We start from the raw sequence: 18,217 nt of genomic DNA, 5'->3' as shown, positions 1-18,217 counted from the left end.
AATCATATATTAAGGCGCATATTGGTACTCTGAATTTTGTATCTCCCACGCCGGATTCAAAAACAAGTGGCACGGTCAGTCAGTCACGGAATCGTGCCTCAAGAATGCTCCACAAAGTCAAAGTGACCGCTATATCGGATATAGTTGATAGTATGGGATGAATCACCGAGGGCCCCGATTTCCGGGGAAAACGAAATGCTCATTATCAACGGACGACGAAGGCCACCTCCGTTCTAACAGTAACGGCGAAGGACTCGAGTCTCTGGGTGTGCTACAGGAACTTCAATTTCGGCTTGAGCCTTGCCCTCTCCCCAGCCCGGGGAACTGGGATTGACCACTACCCAAAACACTGCACACTAGGCGATGTAGGCGCTATTCTCACCATGATGATGATCACAGTTCTTCCTGAACCCGTAATCCTTCCATGCCTCGTCAAAGCCCACGCTCCGTGCCCACCTCTCCCCCTTCTCAGGCTGCACGCTGTCCAGCACCATCATAGCCAGCCGCCGCCACATGTCTCCCTTGATCTTCCATCTCGCGCCGTCGTCATCTTGGGGGTTTTCTCGACCGCCGTTCGCTTGTCCGTTGAGGTGGCTGTTATTGGTCTCGTCTCCCCTGAATGTGTACGAGTTGTTGCTTGCATTATTGGTCATGTCGTTGAGTGAGGGTGGGGTGCTGTTCTCGAACGGAGCGCACGCCCTCTCCCCGTTCGCCAGCGCGCGGATGAACTTCGCTGTGTGGCCATCGTCCATGAACTGGCTGGCCATGGTGAACATGTCGTTCCACTCTCGGAGGGGCAGCGATTTCGCAGAGTCGTTATTGGGCGGCGTTGGCGTCGGGGGATAATTGGTGATTTCATCGAGCAGGAGCTTCGGCGACCGTCGCGACGCGTACAGCGCGAGATCAAGCCGGCCCTTATACTCGACCAGTTTTGCCTTCATGTGCGAAGCGATCCAGTCCTGCGCGAGGAAGACGCTGAGGAAAACGCTCGACGTCACGGCGTGCATGTAGAAGAAGTCCATCTTGACTACCCTAGGCGGCCTCTGCGCCGCGCCTGTGAAATACGCGGCCGCGTTGATGACCTCCGCTGCGGCTTCGTCGAGGCGCTGGGCCGAATAAGGCGGAGAGACACGCCACTGTGCGACGTAGGCGATCATTTCGTCCTTGGCGCGCGCGAGGACCCCGTCGCGGACTTTCTGTGCGTCGTCCCAGTGCGCTGCGGTGGAGACCTTGGCGTCGGCGCGGATCTTGGACAGCAGCTTCACCATCGTGTCCGGCTCTACCGAGGGCTTCGCGGCTTCAGCGGCGGCGAGCTCGAAGAAGGCGTCCATGTAGGTGGAATGCACGCAGGTCTGGGCCAGCGCCTCCGCCACGATGGCTGGCTGGTAGAATTCCACGCCATAACCTAGATGGATGAACGGGTGGTAGTATCCCGCGAAGAGGCGGCTGAAGATGGTCTTGGCCAGCTCGTTGTCGTCGGAGAAGACGTACTTGTTTAGCACTTCGGGAATCGACTGTGAAGAGAACTGGCGCGTGAAGAAAGCCAGGAAGGTCGAGTAGTTCTCTGGTTGGGCCATGTGGGTCAGAAACGTCGTGGGGTCGCCCTCACTCAGAGACCTGATGATGTTCTCATCCGCTAGCCAGGGTGGGCGCTGGTAAGATGCGTTCTGGTCATATTGCTTCTGCAGCGTTTCTGCGTCGGCGCCCAGCGCGAATGCAGCAAGTGTGTGGTGGACGATATGGTTGTGGCGGCCGATTTCGTCAAAGAGGATATCGTGCGCAGCGTGGTTGTGGTTCAGGAGAGAGCTGGCCTTGTCGGTGGCTTCTTGGTCTAGGGCCGCGACACGGATAATGGCCGGGACATCGGCGGAGAGACTGATTGTCGAAGCAGTTGCCATTTCGTAACTTTGGTTGATGTATACTCATTCCATTCGAGTTTGGTAGATTTGCGGGTGATTCCCGGAAGAAGGGTGGATGTCTCATGGCAATATGGCAGACACGCAATGTCGACTTATATAAGCCCGCCCAGTAGACCAACCAGTTTGTCAGGAGGCATCTGGGATGGAATGGGTGTTTGACCTGTCGTGAGCATGTGATGTTAGCAGCCTCTACTGCCTGGAGGCGATGGCGACATTTGGTTGAAGTGAGGGGGATGTTTCACCAGCTTCTCCTCACTCTGATCTCGGACTTCTGACGTGAGCCAATGTGGTCAGATATTTGCCGACACCGGAGTAGGGTCCCTGTTTACTTGGAAAGAGACGGGACCGAGGCGTAGCAAAGTCAATCACAATCCAATGTCCTCACGAAGACAGTGTAGATTTCTTTGTAGAGACCCTGGACAGGAATGGAATCGCCGGCTTCGAACGCACTTCCTCATTTTGCACAGCATTGCACCCTCCTCGCTATGTCTTACGACACGAGATCTGTCCGCTAGGAATGGCAAAGAAAGCATCCTGATCCGTGGACCATCTCTTCCAGCCTTCAGAGATGTTCTTGATCTCATCCTCCGTCGCAAAGCCTTCTCTGACAGCCGTCCCCAAGAATCCCGGTTGCAGGATCCTCCCAGCCCAGCTTTGAGAGAACTGAGTCACTCGTTGCCCAGCGTATCTCCAGCAGTCCCACGTGGCAGTGATTTCACCCGGCAAGAAGCCAGCTTGTCTTGCCCACACGTGACAGTATCGCCCTGCGTTTGGTTCGCCGCCATTCGTCTTTGCGACGCTCTGATAGAGTTCCGCCCACCTAGTTATCTCAGGGGTCTCTGGATACCAAGCGAATGACTTGTAGTCCGCTTCTCGAGCCGCCACAATACCGCCAGGTTTGGCGACCCTTCGCATCTCCTTCAATATGGCAACGGGATCTTTCACGTGTTGCAGGACTTGGTGACAAAACACAATGTCAAAAGAGTTGTCCGGAAACGGTAAGTCATTGGCGTCGATCTTTTGGAATGTGATATTCGTCAGTCCTCTTGAGGAGGCAAACTGGGTAGCTTGCTCGAGGACAGACTCGACGGCATCGCCACCGATGACCTTGCCCTCCGGCACAAGGGCCGCTAGATCCGCAGTGATTGTACCGGGACCACAGCCGACGTCGAGAATGTTGTGGTTGGGTTTGATATGGGGAAGAAGAAAAGCTGCCGAGTCTTGGACCGTTCGACGTGCATGGTCTTCGACCACTGATCTGTGATGACCGTGGGAATAGACAGCTTGCTCTTTTGCCATTGCGTACAAAGACGGTCTTGAAGAGCACTTCGCTGAGGTTATGCCAGATCTCAGATGCACTTAGCTGTATAAATTGCGGCTAGATTATATGAAATAATCCGATGATCTAACGACAGGATATGAGGATGAGACCTTGTTATATCTTCAGGACAATATTGGGGTATCGATTTGTGAGGCCGATATCGGCAGCATTCAGTTCCACCGAATAGCTGACATCTATTGGCTTGGTCAATCCTCGTTTCTGTAGCTTTCACATGCGATTGGGGACAGGTTCGTCCCGGTCCTCGAGGGATGCTCTGAGAGGAGACCTCGAGAGACACGGGATATTGTTTGTTGAGTGTTGAACGGCGAAGACGCGGACAACACTGAGTTGGGATGTTGGCGCCACTTTAGAGGCCATACTGCCAAGGCGCTAGCGGCAGGCGTGTCTCTTGCAAGTCGTGAATCCCGGAACCAAAAGCAGCGTGACCGAAGTCTGTCTCTGTCATGCTCGGTGTCGAAACTGTCGTCTGACCTTTTCACCTTCCTCGGTCTCGTCATCTTGTCTACGAGAGCATTGATCCTGTTGGTGGAGGAGACTGTCCCGACTTCATGGTAGCTCATTTCTGCCATGGTCTGCAAAGATGGATGTCCCTTCTAGCATCTTCACCACTGTATGGAGCATCCTCCGGTACCTATTTCTCCTAGTCTTCGTCGAGCCGTGGACCAAGCCACACTTCAACGGCGACACGACGCCAGTCACCTATGAGGCATGGTACACAGGACAGTTTGAGTACGATGCAATTCATGGAATCGATGAGTGGGTTACTGTGGACCGTCACCGGAGTTATGACTGGCAGGTCCTCCGAACTCTGAAGCGAGATCTTGAACGATCCCGACGGATGGGAGATGAGAGAGGCCTTTGTAGTCAGCTGAGAGCCCACAGTTCCCGTAACATGTGTCGCATCCTATCGCCTGCTTTGTACCGAAAATCAAAGATACAGACTAAACGACTCATCCACGACTATATCATGGAAGTACGACACTGTATCATTTACATTGCAGATCGCAATGCTATCAGCAGTGGGGCTACTCCTGTCGTCTCAGCTCAGGAAAAACGACAAGCCATCATTGATATGCGGACTGCCCTTGGCCGTACAAGCCTAGTGCTTCAGGGAGGCGCTATGATCAGTATGTGCCATCTCGGAGTGGTCAAAGCACTTTATCTGCAGCGTCTGCTTCCTCGGATAATCACGGGGACATCGTCAGGAGCTCTGATTGCTGCGCACATATGTGTGACGAAGGACGAAGACCTGATGGGCGTCCTTGAGGCTACCAACATCAACCTCGATGCTTTTCTTCGGTCTCGAGAAAGGCGCGCTACAAATGGGCTCAAATCTTGGTTCAACTCCTCCTTCTTTGCAACCATCAAACGACGGTACCAGCGTTACCGTACCTCACACCATGTGTTCGATATCGATGTTCTCCACGAATGCACCAAAGACAATCTTGGGGATATCACGTTTGAAGAGGCCTACGCAAAGACCGGAAGGATCCTAAACATAACCATCGCCATGTCTGAGGTGGCTGGAACTCCGCAACTCCTCAATTACCTGACGGCACCCCACGTCCTGGTTCGGTCCGCTGTGGTGGCGTCTATAGCCACTTCCAAAGCCATGTATGCGCCTGTCCAGTTACTGTGCAAGAGCGCTACGGGTGACATTACCCTATATTTTGCCGCCGATTTCTCAGAGAAAGGCTGCAACCTGCACCGACAGGCCTCCGTTCACCCGGAAGCCCCATTGACACGTATAGGCGAACTGTTCAACGTCAATCACTTCATTGTGTCTCAGTCGAGACCATATATAGCTCCCTTTATTCAACTGCAGAACTTTGCCGACCGCCACCAACCTCTCGGCATCCTGGTTCGCTTCATCCTGGACGAGTTGCTGCATTGGCTGCAGGTCATGAATCACTTCGGTATGCTTCCGACCTTCCTCCAGCGAGTGTTGATGGACGAAGTCGTGCCCACTCTCGCCTCCTGGTCAAAATTGTCCATCACGCCGCAACTCGGGCTGTGGGATCTCCTTAGCACATTTGACACTCCTACACCAGCTAAGTTGCAGAAATGGAGTGCGCGAGGGGAGAAGTGTACGTGGCCGTACATCTGTGAACTGAAAATCAGGTGCGACATCGAGCTGGAACTGGACGTCGCGTATACGAACCTCCGTCGAAGAGGAGGCATGGGAATCGGTTATCAGACATAGAGCGGACCCATAGCATTATGTCAACAGCGGGTGGTTTCCAACAGCGTTGATTGGCCGCCCCTTTTAAGCGAGCCCGGTTCTTCTCTCCTCGTCTATCCCGCGGTTTGTGGCTGTACAGCAATCGTGGCGTTTTTCCATCAATACGCCGATCATGGCTTGAAGAATGACATCATTTTGCATGATCAACTGGGCTGGCGTGCCCATACCTGGGAGGGGACAGAGGGGACCAGAACCCTGAAATACTGCTCCCACGAGTTGCTGAGCTGCTCCTTCTTCTACGTCGTCTCCCCCCGCAGGTCTCGCTGTCTTCAATACTTCACACACATAACGCCCGTATTTTCCAAGAAAATGTCCCACTCAGCCTTGGCCAATTCATCCTTACCTACGTACGACAAGGAGAAGAAACATCGGCGGATCAGCCGCCTGCTCGGGAAGCGAGAGAAGACTCCGGAGCCACAGCCAGACCTCGGACCTGATTCAGCATATGCATCAAGCGGTGCCAACAGCGCAGATGGTGCTCAGGGACGAACCACTCCCGAAAGAGAGAGATACCAAAATGAAATAATATCCGCGGAGAAGGATAGCGAGATAGCCAACATCGACCAGGACAGGAACCTCGCGTTGAAGCCTTCGACTGGGGAGGTCTTCGATGAAGACACGGGAGAAGTGGTTACCGTAGTGACAACGACCGTAAGTTTCCACGAGCCTCTGCACCAAACTTGAGCATTTTGTCGTTAATGCCTGGGTGTTCTATGCTCAGTTCCAAATGCTAACAATAAACCAGACAACTACCACAACTACCACAACTACTAGAGGGGGGAAGAAACACCAGGACATCCAAAAGGACGTCAAGCGCGAAGTGCAATCTAGTCCAGGTCAGCAACCTCAACTGCTAGAAATGCCCGCAGGATCCACAACCCCGGAGCCCTCTAATCAACCAACCATGGCCTCTACTAGTACGGCCCAACAAGGAAGGCCACCTGTGGTGGCTAGTGGAGGATTGCTTGCGGCTGACTCTCCTCCAATACCAGCCAAAAGTGCAATGAGGAGATCTGGTGACTCCTCCCGGGACGGATACCCTGTGGACAATGGTCCTGTGAGCCCCGTTGACCCTCCTTTTATAAGACGCAATAGTGGGACACCACCCGCTAGTCCGTCGAGGCATAACTTCAGCTATCCAACTCGTTCCTCCCTCAAAACAGCTGATCAGCCAATGCGACACAATCAAAGCACGATTAACGATCTGCGAGCAGCAGCCAAGGGACTGCACGTGAGTCTTTCCTGGATCGAATTGAGGTACTTCGGAATCATTGTGCTGACTCTTATGTTCATAGGGCGTCGGAGAGACTCTCCGAGGCACCTTTAACTCAAAAATCGACCGTCGCTTTCCATCGAAAAATCCCGAAAAAGCAGCTCGCATCAACGCCGAGAACGAACAAATCCTAGAAAAGGGTCGCGCCGAAATGGAAGGTATCCCAGGTGGTTGGCCAGCACATGAAGCGCCTCCGGCTGGATACCATGATCCCATTCCCGCCACTGAGCCGGAGGTGGTGGCGGCCCCAGTGATAGGGCACGAGCGTTATGCGGAAGAAAAACCGGGAAGTTTGAAGAAGTTGTTCAAGCGGAAACCGGTCGCTGAACAAGGTATGGCAAGATGATGAAGAGCCAAGTGGCGGGTCAAAGTGTGTTTTTGACCTTTCCTTCTCCCTTCAGTAAACCGATCTCTTCCATTCTTCTCTTCTTTCATCTATGCCTAGCCGAAGTCCGAAATCCTAGGGTGTGCCTTAAAACATTTCTAACATACTAGTCTCCTCATTGTAGAAACGATCGTAAACGACACCTCAACCAGGGGACGCACTCATCGATTTTTTTAATTCGACCGAGACCAAGAGACGCAAAAGCCTCTCAAAATTGTCAGCACAGGGTTTGACGGCACCCTACGAATGGATATGTTATAAGGCGGGAACTTGTAGATGTATCAATTTTGCTTAGCGGGTTTGGCTGTCCTTTCCAAAGACGTTTTAGTCAGTTGCTATTATCACGCACAAACTTGGTCAAGCTTCTCGTTTTGCTTTTCTTGTCATCCTGGTCTGGTGACTACGATGACCCAATATGTTGTCTCCTCATCAATTGTACCTTTGAGCCCAGCGATCTCTGCAAACTTCTGGATAAACAATTCCTTTGCTTTCTCACGAACCTCGGCGCGGCCAAAGCCCTTGAACATAGCATTGTTGACAGCTTTCTCGAATAGTTCCGATGCCGTACCGAGATGATAGTGCGTCCTCGCATAAGCTTCGGTCTCGAAGATCCTCTCCACGTGGAATCCTGCGTCAAGCATCAAAGTTGCCAGAGCTTGCTGCGACTGCCACAAATGCAAGTGCCAGGGCACCGTCTCGCCGACCGCAGACGCGATTGCTGAAAAGATGTTCATGACGACGTTTGCGTCTTTAGTCTGGACGTCCGTGATCAAGCGGCCACCTGGTCTCAGCACCGACTTCCAATTTTTGACGGCTTGGAGAGGGTCCGGGAGCAATATCAGCGCCGAAGCGCAGGTTATCACATCGAACAACAACCTATCCGAGTGGTCTTTTGGCACAATGTCAAGACCGCTGAGATCCGAGACGTCGTGGTTGAGAAACGCAATTTCCAGCCCTGCGGCTTCCGCTTTTCGTCTCGCGACATTCAGCATGCCCTCGCTGATGTCGATGCCGACGACACGCCCTGATTTTCCGACCACGTGCTTTGCGCCTATGGCGACAAGGCCAGTCCCGCAGGCCAGGTCGAGGAGCTTCTCCCCGGCCTTCAAGTTGGCCCAGGCGATGTAGTCCTGCGCCTGTCTCACGTGCACGTCGCTCTCGTCGTACTGTGCGCTGCGCTCATCATACATGGACTTCACCACCTCAAGCTGTGTTTGAGACATGGCCGGCTAACAAGCGTGACACACCAAGGGGATATTTGGAATTGTTAAATGGAGTGGTAATAGAATAGGTGTCTAGCTATGGGACATCAACGAGAACGGACGGGGACGGCGAGAATGTCAAAGATACTATTACGTGCCCGGGATCAAACTTCCAACGCAAGGAATGACGTAGGCGCACAAGCCCGGTCCTGGACCGGCCCGTTAAAAGACACCTCCCCATTATAACCACCTGGCCTTGCGAACACGACGCAGCCTCATCAAATGTACTCGATTTGGCATACCCTATTGTTCCTACGGCCCTGCGATGTCATTAAGTTCGGCAACCGACTGTAAAAGAACAGCTAAGGTAGTCATTGGCTATGTACGAAAGCGTAGGGAAACCCACATCCGCCAGTCCATTGCAATCGCAAGACAGGAAATTCGTCATCTAGGCTGCCCAAATCGACTGTTTGAGAACCTGAATAGTTCAGCCCGTTGGGGTTGCAATAGCGCCACATCTAATAAATGTGAGTCCTATTCCAGCCCGTTTTTTGTAACAACCTCTTCGCGTCACTTGATCGAATCGTCCCTCGGTACAAAGCTATGGCGCCCCTGTGGGAGGCTCAAAGGCTTAGCTAAGGCTTGAATTCTGAGCAAACACTTTATGTGAGGATTTGAAACCCCAAACTAGCTACCTTAGGGTGAGTTGATGTTGTTCAGTGTTCACCAGTATGTGGTGGCTCTGTCTGGCATCTCTTCTATCCTTTTTGTGTGAGAGTAAAGTCAGGTCCATTCTTGGATTACAAGGCTGTCGCTCCGACAGAAGGATTTTACAGGCTGTGGAAGCTCTACAAACCCTGCGTCACTGACCATCAATGCCCCTGCCAATGGGACAACATTACCTGGTTCGTGTCCTACGCTTTGGGGAGATGTGTTCATCGGCACAGATTCTTCTGGGGACATCAACTTTGATGGCCTTATCACAATCACGGGTAGCCTGGTGCCGTGGGACGCCTACAGCAATTTTTCTGGCACTCGAATATCCGCTCTTCACAGTCGAACTCTTCGGGAGATTGAGGGGTTAGCCTTGGAATGCACCCTTGCCCGTTGCTTTAGCATATCAGTTTTCCAAATCTCGAGTCTATCGACTGTAATATATACATAGTAGACGCCTGGGAGCTGAGCTTGATTGACCCATCGTTGCTCCACGCAGCCTCAAATTGGATGCGAATATTCCCAGTCCCGAATTCGACCAACAACTCATACCCAGTCGATTTGACGTGGCTATGGGATTATAGAGACTGGATTAACATCTATTACTGAAACGATCGCCCAGGTGTATAATAAACTCTTGTGGGACGTTATCGGCATCATTTCGATTCAAAACGTCTCTGATGCTGTTAGCATCTGCCTCCCCTTTCTCACCGTAGTAGGGGAGTGGGCTGCGTTGGATAATCACTCTGAATTGTCCATATCTCCCCTCAGTAAGGTGGACGGCTCATTCTCTATACAAAACGCGAGGTTTAAATCGTTATCAAGTTCCCAATTTGAAGATTATCAATGGCTCCTTGAACTTTACAGGGTCTTTCAGCGGGCGAGTGACGGAGATCATCCTATCCAGAACCTCATTCCTTCTTGTCTCGACTCTCTTGGTTGACCACATGGAGAAAATTCAAGGGTCCCCTGCGACGAATCGGATGGCTGGCAATGTCCACGTCCAAAGCCCTGAATATATCGATTGCTCCCCATTGGGACAACTCAATGCGGCTGGCAAAATAGATGGTGTATTTTTATCTCAAGGAACCGGAGCTCTTGATCTCCGTCAGCACGTTTGGCGTTGCGGGGGTGTCCAAAGGACAAGAAGTTACCTAGGCATGGCAGGTGCAGTTACCCGTCCCTCGCACGCATATAATGTCCTCATGACCTATGAGGCATGATCCTGTCATTTCTGCGTCCAACAAAATGTTGCGTTTCGATAACAAGGTCGTCTTCATTACCGGTGTCGGTTCCAGCGGCAGCGGCATTGGCAACGGTAGGGCAAGCGCCATACTGTTCGCGCGGCAAGGGGCGACGATCTATGGCGTGGATTTAAATCTCTCCGCTGCGGAGGACACACGCTCGTACATTCTCTCTGAGAGTCCACAGCTTGCAGACCACATAACCGTCTCGCAGTGCGACGTCACCTCGGCAGCGGATGTGGACAGAGAGGTGGAGAAGTGCGTGGAGAAATATGGGCGGATAGACGTGCTGGTCAACAATGTCGGTCTCTCCGCACCGGGGACGGCGGAAAATATGCCCGAGGACGTATGGGACAGACAGATGGCCGTCAACGTCAAGAGCGTGTTCCTGTGCTGCAAGGCCGTGATTAGGACAATGCTGGAGCAAGATTTCCCCGGCGGCGCCATCGTGAATCTCTCGTCCATCGCGGGTACACGACATTTGGGCACTGACCACATCGCCTATGCCTCCTCCAAGGCGGCCATCATCCAGTTCAGCAAGTCCACGGCCATTGCCTACGCGTCCAAAAACATAAGAGTCAACACGGTGGTGCCAGGGTTGATGAACACGCCACTTGTGCAGAGCAGATTGCTGAAGCATTTGCCGGAAGGTGTGACGGCGGAGGAATTGGCGAGACGGCGAGACTCGCAGGTGCCTGTGGGGCGGATGGGAGACGCCTGGGATGTGGCATATGCGGTTATTTATCTGGCGAGTTCGGAAGCCAAGTACGTCACGGGGAGTGAGGTGGTGGTGGACGGGGGTATCTCCTGTTGGACTGCACGGCCGGCGAGGCTGTAGGCCTAAAGGGGTTACAGGGCTTCCCGATGCGAGGCTGAGCGCGACCTGCCAAGGGCCTCAACAAGATCCAGTCTTCCCAAGGCAGCCCTCAGATTAAGCAATGTGTCTCTTCACCATCCGTCCTTAGTATAATGCTTAGCAGGCGGCAGTAATCATCGGAATGTCTTGATTGGCTGTAAGCTCGCGTTACTACTGTCGTATATGCCTCGGAAGTGGATTCAGTTCCCTGTCGATCTTCGCATCTCCTCATACGAGGCCGGCGGCAAAGCGGGTGGCATAGCCGGCGAGCCCAGCTAGTGACTTCTCCGATTTCCCACTTCCGCATCGTCGTCGCTGCTCCGGGCTTTTAAGAGCATGGAGTTGCATATGCCACCATACTGCAACGATCAAACAGAAAATTAGAGCCTACGAAAGGAATACGAGACCAGGAGTTAGGATTTGAAAATATGACGGCTGGTGAAGCGTCTCCGGCACCTGTAACTGTGCCCCGGAGAGCTGTCCGGAAGGCGTGCCAGGCATGTCGGATGCGAAAGGTCCGTGCGGCGTTTCAGATTATTCGCAACTGTGATTTCCATCCCCGATGATTGATCTGCACAATTCTCTGAGTTGATCTGCCTCTGGGATCCTTCATCTTGGTCTCAATGATGGAGCGACTCAGCTAACATATCGTCCAAAGGCAAAATGCAACGGCAAGCGGCCTCAATGTGGCTTCTGTGCGCAATACGACCAGCCATGCCACTACCTGGAGGACAGGCGGCAATTTAGCCGGCCGACAAAAGCGCAGATTCAAGGCAAAGAAGAAGAAATAAATTTACTGAGGTTGCTGGTCGAGAGACTGAAAGAGAGTAAAAGCCTCGAGGAGGTTAGGAATTTGCTGGGGCAGCAGCAGATGGTACACAATGGCACTAGGGATAAGAACAGGGCTGCAAACGGTAATGAGATTGGCGAGAGCCTATCGGAGGATCCAATCTCCAGGAATGGGGAATTGGCAGCAACGGGGCCATTTCACGCAGAAAATGGGACGGCGATGATGATGACCATTGAGTCTTCGCGCCTCGAAGCAACAGGAGAAGCCGTGTCTCTACCACTCCACCCTCCACCACCAGAACCAAGCAGCGCGATAACCGCTTTCTCTGAGACCAATGCTCTGCCCCCAGCAGTACAACATGTACATCCCCGTGATGATGGCCATGCGTCCACACTACGCTACAGATCCATTGAAGCTAGGTGGAATCACCACACCTCGCCTACCATTCGCGAAGACAAAGACCAAGACTACCAAGAAGAAGAGGCAGAAGCAGAGGACAGTCCTATATTCCACGGACCCTCCTCTGCCATGCACGAACTCTCCAATCACGGCGATGGTACCCTTCCCGAGCATTCAAACTTCATCGGCTTCGGCCCATACCACCGGCACTCCATCTCGTCTCAAGATTGCTTCTCTGGTTCGCACCTTACCGGTGCCGGCAGCGAACCTGGTTCTTCATCTGGAGACTGTGATAATGATCCACTCTCCCCTGAACTTCAATCCATCGTTTCTCAACTTGTCGCCCACGCCGCGCTGCAGAGACATCGTGAGGTGGCCCATCTGTACGAACGGCGCTTCGACTTCGACGGCCTCAATCCCGAGATGGCAATCCACTTCTTCGACCTGCACTGGAACCGCCCTCATCTCTCCTACCTTATCACTTACCGCCCAGCGGTGATGGACAGCCTCGCCAACAATGGCCCCTACATCAATAAGCTTCTCCTTAACGCCATATATTTCGCCTCTGCCACTTACAGCGAACGCAGTATTGCATTGCGGAGGGACAAAGACGATCCGCAGACTGTAGCTGCACAATTTCTTGATAGATTCAGAGAGTGTTTACAAGACGAGGGAATCGAGACGCCAAGTGTACCCTCCATTTGTGGATTGATCCTCATGGGCACCGCTCTGGTGTCAATTGGGAAGACTTCACAAGGATGGGTATACTGCGGGATCGCATACCGCATGGTGATTGATCTCGGCTGCCACCTGGAGAAGTCATCACGCAGCAGCATCGGCAACAACAGCCAATTAACAGCGCTAGATATCGAAATCCGCAAGCGGGTGTTCTGGACCGCGTACGTGAACGATAAAGTCCAGAGTCTTTATTTGGGACGACCGTGCTGTTTACAGGTCTCCGAGAGCGAAGTCAGCAAGAGGCTTCTCGACACCTACGAGGAAACCGAGCCCTGGAAACCATACATCGACCCGCTCTATGCCTCCAGCGCGACGTCAAAGCTCCTCGCAGAGTACGTCCCGCGACCAACGTATGCGATCAGCACGTTCAAGGCAGTTGTCGACCTCGCGGAGATAGCGGAGATGCTCATAAGTTCGATATATGCCGTCTCGTCACTTAAAATGTCAGAAGAGGAGAGGGTGAGAGCGTTTAAGCGTATCGGGGAGGCTTTGGAGAGATGGGAAAGGAAGCTGCCGCCACATCTTGCGGTGGAAGAAGATCATCCCGCTCCACCGCACCAACTCACTATGCACACTACCTATTATGCGCTGAGGATTCTCCTGCTGAGGCCGTTCTTCCCCGGAGGCCATTTGTACCCTACTGAAATCACTGTCGTCCCTTCTTCCGGCGCTACATCCATCTTTTCTGTGGCTAATTCAACAAAAGCGCCGCAGACGCCCCAATCTCCTGTGGACTTCTTCACTACCGCGCGGCTCGACTGCTACTCAGCAGCCCTCTCAATTCGCTCGCTCGTCACTTCCTACCGTCGCGCCTTCACCCTGGGTCGAGCTCCCATCCGCCTGTCTTATTGCATACTTAACGCAGTCATGGTGTTCATGCAGGATGCCCAAAAGAATGGGGACCCAAGTAGGAATATGAAGGAGATTAGGGATTGCTATGAAGCGTTAAAAGAAACGACTCCAGCAAATTTGGGCCTGAGGAAGCCCTTGAGGATTATGAAGGGCTTGGTACGCTATTTGGGGCTTGAAAAAGACAGGACCCCAGAGCGGGTCCAACAAATGAGCATTGGATTAGGCGGTGGGGATCTGCATGGGGATAACGTGAATGGGCAATCAAACGCAGGAGGGAGCAACAAGCCGCGCTCGACAAGCATCCTCTTCACCTCCCATCCGGCACTCGGCGACAATCCTACCTACCCTATTCCGTCTCACTCATACACCGGCCCATTTGCATATCCAAATCCCTGCAAAATAAGTGAGGAAATCAGACAACCGCCGGACAATCCTCCACCATTGTCACAGCCAATGGACTCCCTCAGAACGGTCCAGGGGCCTAATGGCGCAGGGTTCAATGGGGCAGAGCACAATGGAGACTGGAACATGGATTGGAGTTGGGATACCGGGCTTGATGGGTTTGGGTTGTATGATGATGATGATTTGTTTGGGATGTTTCAACTGGTTGCGAGTCAAGGTACCGGGTAGTGACAGCGCCGAGGGATGGGGTTCGTCCGGGATTTGCCTTGAAGCTGGATTTATTCGGATAGTGGCTTGATTAGATGGTGGTGAGATATAGCATTGCACGTTTGGTTGTGCAAGGGACGAGTATCTCTTCATTTCACCATGAAACTATTCCCGAGGCCAGATTGCAGGTGAAGGACATCTATTCAAGCCGCAAGTGGGACGAGCATAACACGGAGCAAGGAAAATCTGTTAATCCGTCAGATCTCTCCAGCCTTGCCAAGAGCCCTATATAATTGGATTGGGAATTCCAATCAACTCCCCACCCTTGTCTTTTCGACATCCAAGCAACCACAGAGCGTAATGGTACTCGGTATATCCACTCATCTTCTACGCCCTTCCTGGATTCCGTCATGTCCGCCAAGAGTCCGCAAGATTCGGTCGGCATCGGCTGTGAGACCGAAACGTCGATCTTCTCCCTAACAGCAAGTCGCGGTCACGCTGCTTGCTCCAAAACCCCTTCGTTGAGCTCATTCCGGAACTGTGACCTCCGTCTAAGCGAGCCATTGAGCAAATGCAGCACCTCTATACCCCTTCACCGTCTCCAGCTTCTCCACACGTAAACCCGGAGGAGCTAAATTGTGGGGGAATGCAAAACAACCATGGCACATTGCAGAAGATATAACAACAGCGTTTGCTGTCTTGATCTCATGATCGATGTCTCAAATTCTCGTCGCAGACTACGGAGTTTCCTACGGTCTCCGGATCCATCTGCGTTCACAGAGGATTCTGGTCTTTTCACACTCAGTCCAAGCTTGCTCCTTTACTCACACCACTCCCTCAAAACGTCCCTGTCTTTCGCGCAGCATACACCGACAGCATGGCAGACAAGGGACCCTATCTTGGCCTGCGAGGCAAGCGCCTAACAACTGCTCTGATCGTAATGGTCGTCTGCCCTGCCTACATCTTGATCGGGTACAACAATGCAGCTGCCGGTGGTCTCTTAACACTTCCATCCTTTGTTGAGACGTTTCCGAGGATTGACACTGTCAATACGACGGGTCAGCAGCAGGCAGATAACGCAAGGATTCAAGGTATGTCTCTACTCCTCAGCGCTCCGTCGGCTTTTGCATTATTATTGTTTTCCGTCTGTCCCATGTCCACCGCAAGCTCTCGTCTTGCCGCATGACATGATGGAGACTGATGGGTGACAATGTTACTAGGCACTGTTGTGGCGTTGTACACCGTTGGGTGTATGTTCGGCTCTCTTCTATGTCTGAAGGTCGGCGATAAACTCGGCCGCCTGCGCACCATCATGCTGGGCTCCGTCGTTGAGATCATTGGCGCCATCATCATGTGTACTTCTTTCTCTCTGGGCCAACTCATTGTCAGCCGCGTCGTCCTGGGCTTCGGTTTCGGCGCCATCAGTGCCACTGTCCCAGTTTGGCAGTCAGAGTGCTCGCCTGCCGAGCACCGCGGCGCGCTGGTTGTGCTTGAAGGTATGTTTGCGAGTTGCGGACTGGCGCTCAGTCAATGGGTCGAATTGGGATTCTTTTTCGCACCGGGAAGCGTGAGCTGGCGGTTTCCCTGGGCGTTTCCTATTGTGCTCGCCATTTGGATTCTGACAGCCTGTATGTTTCTACCGGATTCACCGCGATGGCTGGTCAAAAAGGGACGCATCGCCGAAGCGACAACCATCCTCGCCATCCTCGAAGACCTGCCGGAGGACTCGGCTGAAATCCAGACCTCCATCCACGAGATGCAGAAATCTCTCGCGGAAATAGATAAAGGCAACCTTCTAGGTCTTTTCCGCAACAGTGGTGACCGGCTGTTAAATCGGACCTTCTTAGCATGCTTCAGCACCTTTTCGCAGCAGATGAACGGCGCAGGCGTGATCGGATTCTATACGACCACCATTTTTGAACAATATGTCGGTCTTTCACCACTTACTTCTCGTATCCTATCTGGTTCGGTGTACACCTGGCAGATCGCCTGCTCTTTCTTGACCATCTACACAGTCGACAGCTTCGGCCGCCGCCCACTCATGCTTCTCGGTGCCGCAGGCATGGGTGCCGTGTTCATTATTCTCACTGGTACGGTTGGACACGCAGGGGACTCACGCGCTTGCTCCATCGTGTCAGCTTTATGCGTTTTTTTGTACGGCTTCTTCTTCACCGTAGGCGCGTTGGGGGTGAATTACCTCTACGGCACAGAAGTCGCTCCCTTGGCGTACCGGGTGCCAATTTACAGCCTGACCTCGACGACGCTGTGGTCAATCAACTTTCTGGTGGTGGAGATTACGCCAATTGGGTTTACGAGCCTAAACAACCGGTTCTTCATTATCTTTGCCGTGACTAATTTGTGTCTCATTCTCCCTGGTAAGTGCTCCATTCCTCTTCCAAAGCCCAGTTCAAGAAGGTGAATCGCCTTCATGACTGACCTGATTCGTGTGCGCAGTGGTATACTTCTTCTTCCCTGAAACTCGCAAACACTCGCTTGAAGCTATCGATGCCATTTTCAAGGGCGCCGACAGCCCTTTCGATGTCGTCCGCCGTGCCAAGAATCTCCCCTCTGATGTGGTGCGAAGGGAAGACGCGATTCATATAGCGGAGGGTGGAAAGTCGGATGAGGCAAGCACACCGCTGGAGGAAGAGTCCTCGCGGAATGAGAAAGCCGTTTATCAGATGGTGGAGAAAGTGGCATAAGCGCGTGCTTATGCTGAACAGCGTGAGAGGAAGAAAATGGCCAGCTCATGTGAGCACACTTCATGGTAACTGGAGGTTTGGGACGAGACAGCTGTTGCGACCATGATAACTTGAGTTGGTGTATCCGGGTCGAATGTTTCAGCATCTCCTCTGAATCTGTTTCGAAGTCCTGAACTCAGGTGTTGGGCTCCTTCCGATGGGATATGGTCATGACAAATACTGCGTCCGCAGTCTAGATTTCCTCTCGTCTCGGCTCAATCAACCAGATTAGGAGTACAAAGGGATTGGTTCTCAGGTGCCAGAACCCATCCTATGCATTCAGCAAGACATCAATTCTCAACTTATCTCAGCACCGGACGTTTCGTGGCACAGCCGTGAACCCTAAATATGGTGACCATGCAAGAACAGATTACGGATACATACACATATCGCATGTCGACCTCACAACTGATTCCACGTATGTTTGAAGCGAATCGTCGGCGAGGTTGTATTGTCTGGCTGGACATCTGGAGCTTTCATGGCTTCTAGAGCTGACGGAGATCTCCATCATTCCATATCTATCTCCAAGAGTCAGGTGCCAAAAGAATGCTAGGATCAACGTCAAGTTCAAGTTTTGCTTGATTCTCTCCCCGGGTAAATCATAGACAAACCGGCAACAGAACGATAACCGGCGGCAAGTGACCGAGAACCGCGCGAGAGTTCTAGGAGGTCTGACCTGCGACTGTCAGTTCCCGGCAATTAGCAATTCAGACTTCCGTGCCTAAATGCCAGTCCTATACCGCAAACATATAATGCCACGGCGGCACGGAGAAATACATCTCCGCCTCCATTCCTCGCGACCACTTCCCCCCTCTCCTATACTCCATCCCAAACGCATTTCCTGGGCATACCTCGGGCACGACTCCTAGCGGACATTCAAATTGCGAATAAGGTGGAAGAAATGTCAAGGT

General features: G+C 52.6%; 8 protein-coding genes across 8 annotated transcripts; 5 read left to right on the top strand and 3 right to left on the bottom strand.

Moving 5' to 3' along the window:
• Positions 1-356: 356 nt before the first annotated feature.
• On the bottom strand, positions 357-1,898 carry A1O5_08197 (uncharacterized protein; the record flags this gene model as incomplete). Its single annotated transcript, XM_007748781.1, has 1 exon — positions 357-1,898. The coding sequence occupies one exon, from the start codon at positions 1,896-1,898 to the stop codon at positions 357-359; it is 1,542 nt and encodes a 513-aa protein (XP_007746971.1).
• A 504-nt stretch (positions 1,899-2,402) lies between these two features.
• Positions 2,403-3,218, bottom strand: A1O5_08196 (uncharacterized protein; the record flags this gene model as incomplete). The annotated part of the gene is made up of 1 exon (XM_007748780.1): positions 2,403-3,218. The coding sequence occupies one exon, from the start codon at positions 3,216-3,218 to the stop codon at positions 2,403-2,405; it is 816 nt and encodes a 271-aa protein (XP_007746970.1).
• A 623-nt stretch (positions 3,219-3,841) lies between these two features.
• On the top strand, positions 3,842-5,464 carry A1O5_08195 (uncharacterized protein; the record flags this gene model as incomplete). Its single annotated transcript, XM_007748779.1, has 1 exon — positions 3,842-5,464. The coding sequence occupies one exon, from the start codon at positions 3,842-3,844 to the stop codon at positions 5,462-5,464; it is 1,623 nt and encodes a 540-aa protein (XP_007746969.1).
• Positions 5,465-5,812: 348 nt separating this feature from the next.
• Positions 5,813-7,122, top strand: A1O5_08194 (uncharacterized protein; the record flags this gene model as incomplete). Its single annotated transcript, XM_007748778.1, has 3 exons — positions 5,813-6,154; positions 6,249-6,734; positions 6,799-7,122. The coding sequence occupies 3 exons, from the start codon at positions 5,813-5,815 to the stop codon at positions 7,120-7,122; spliced, it is 1,152 nt and encodes a 383-aa protein (XP_007746968.1).
• Positions 7,123-7,544: 422 nt separating this feature from the next.
• Positions 7,545-8,384, bottom strand: A1O5_08193 (uncharacterized protein; the record flags this gene model as incomplete). The annotated part of the gene is made up of 1 exon (XM_007748777.1): positions 7,545-8,384. The coding sequence occupies one exon, from the start codon at positions 8,382-8,384 to the stop codon at positions 7,545-7,547; it is 840 nt and encodes a 279-aa protein (XP_007746967.1).
• Positions 8,385-10,325: 1,941 nt separating this feature from the next.
• A1O5_08192 (uncharacterized protein) lies at positions 10,326-11,159 on the top strand (the record flags this gene model as incomplete). Its single annotated transcript, XM_007748776.1, has 1 exon — positions 10,326-11,159. The coding sequence occupies one exon, from the start codon at positions 10,326-10,328 to the stop codon at positions 11,157-11,159; it is 834 nt and encodes a 277-aa protein (XP_007746966.1).
• Positions 11,160-12,192: 1,033 nt separating this feature from the next.
• A1O5_08191 (uncharacterized protein) lies at positions 12,193-14,586 on the top strand (the record flags this gene model as incomplete). The annotated part of the gene is made up of 1 exon (XM_007748775.1): positions 12,193-14,586. One exon carries the CDS (start codon positions 12,193-12,195, stop codon positions 14,584-14,586), a length of 2,394 nt encoding a protein of 797 aa, XP_007746965.1.
• Positions 14,587-15,442: 856 nt separating this feature from the next.
• Positions 15,443-17,267, top strand: A1O5_08190 (uncharacterized protein; the record flags this gene model as incomplete). Its single annotated transcript, XM_007748774.1, has 3 exons — positions 15,443-15,656; positions 15,786-16,940; positions 17,020-17,267. 3 exons carry the CDS (start codon positions 15,443-15,445, stop codon positions 17,265-17,267), a joined length of 1,617 nt encoding a protein of 538 aa, XP_007746964.1.
• Between the last annotated feature and the right edge of the window lie 950 nt (positions 17,268-18,217).

Source organism: Cladophialophora psammophila (genome assembly GCF_000585535.1).
Source record: "Cladophialophora psammophila CBS 110553 chromosome Unknown aczJe-supercont1.13, whole genome shotgun sequence".
NCBI classification, from domain to species: Eukaryota; Fungi; Ascomycota; class Eurotiomycetes; order Chaetothyriales; family Herpotrichiellaceae; genus Cladophialophora; species Cladophialophora psammophila.
This window is presented reverse-complemented; position numbering and strand designations above follow the sequence as displayed.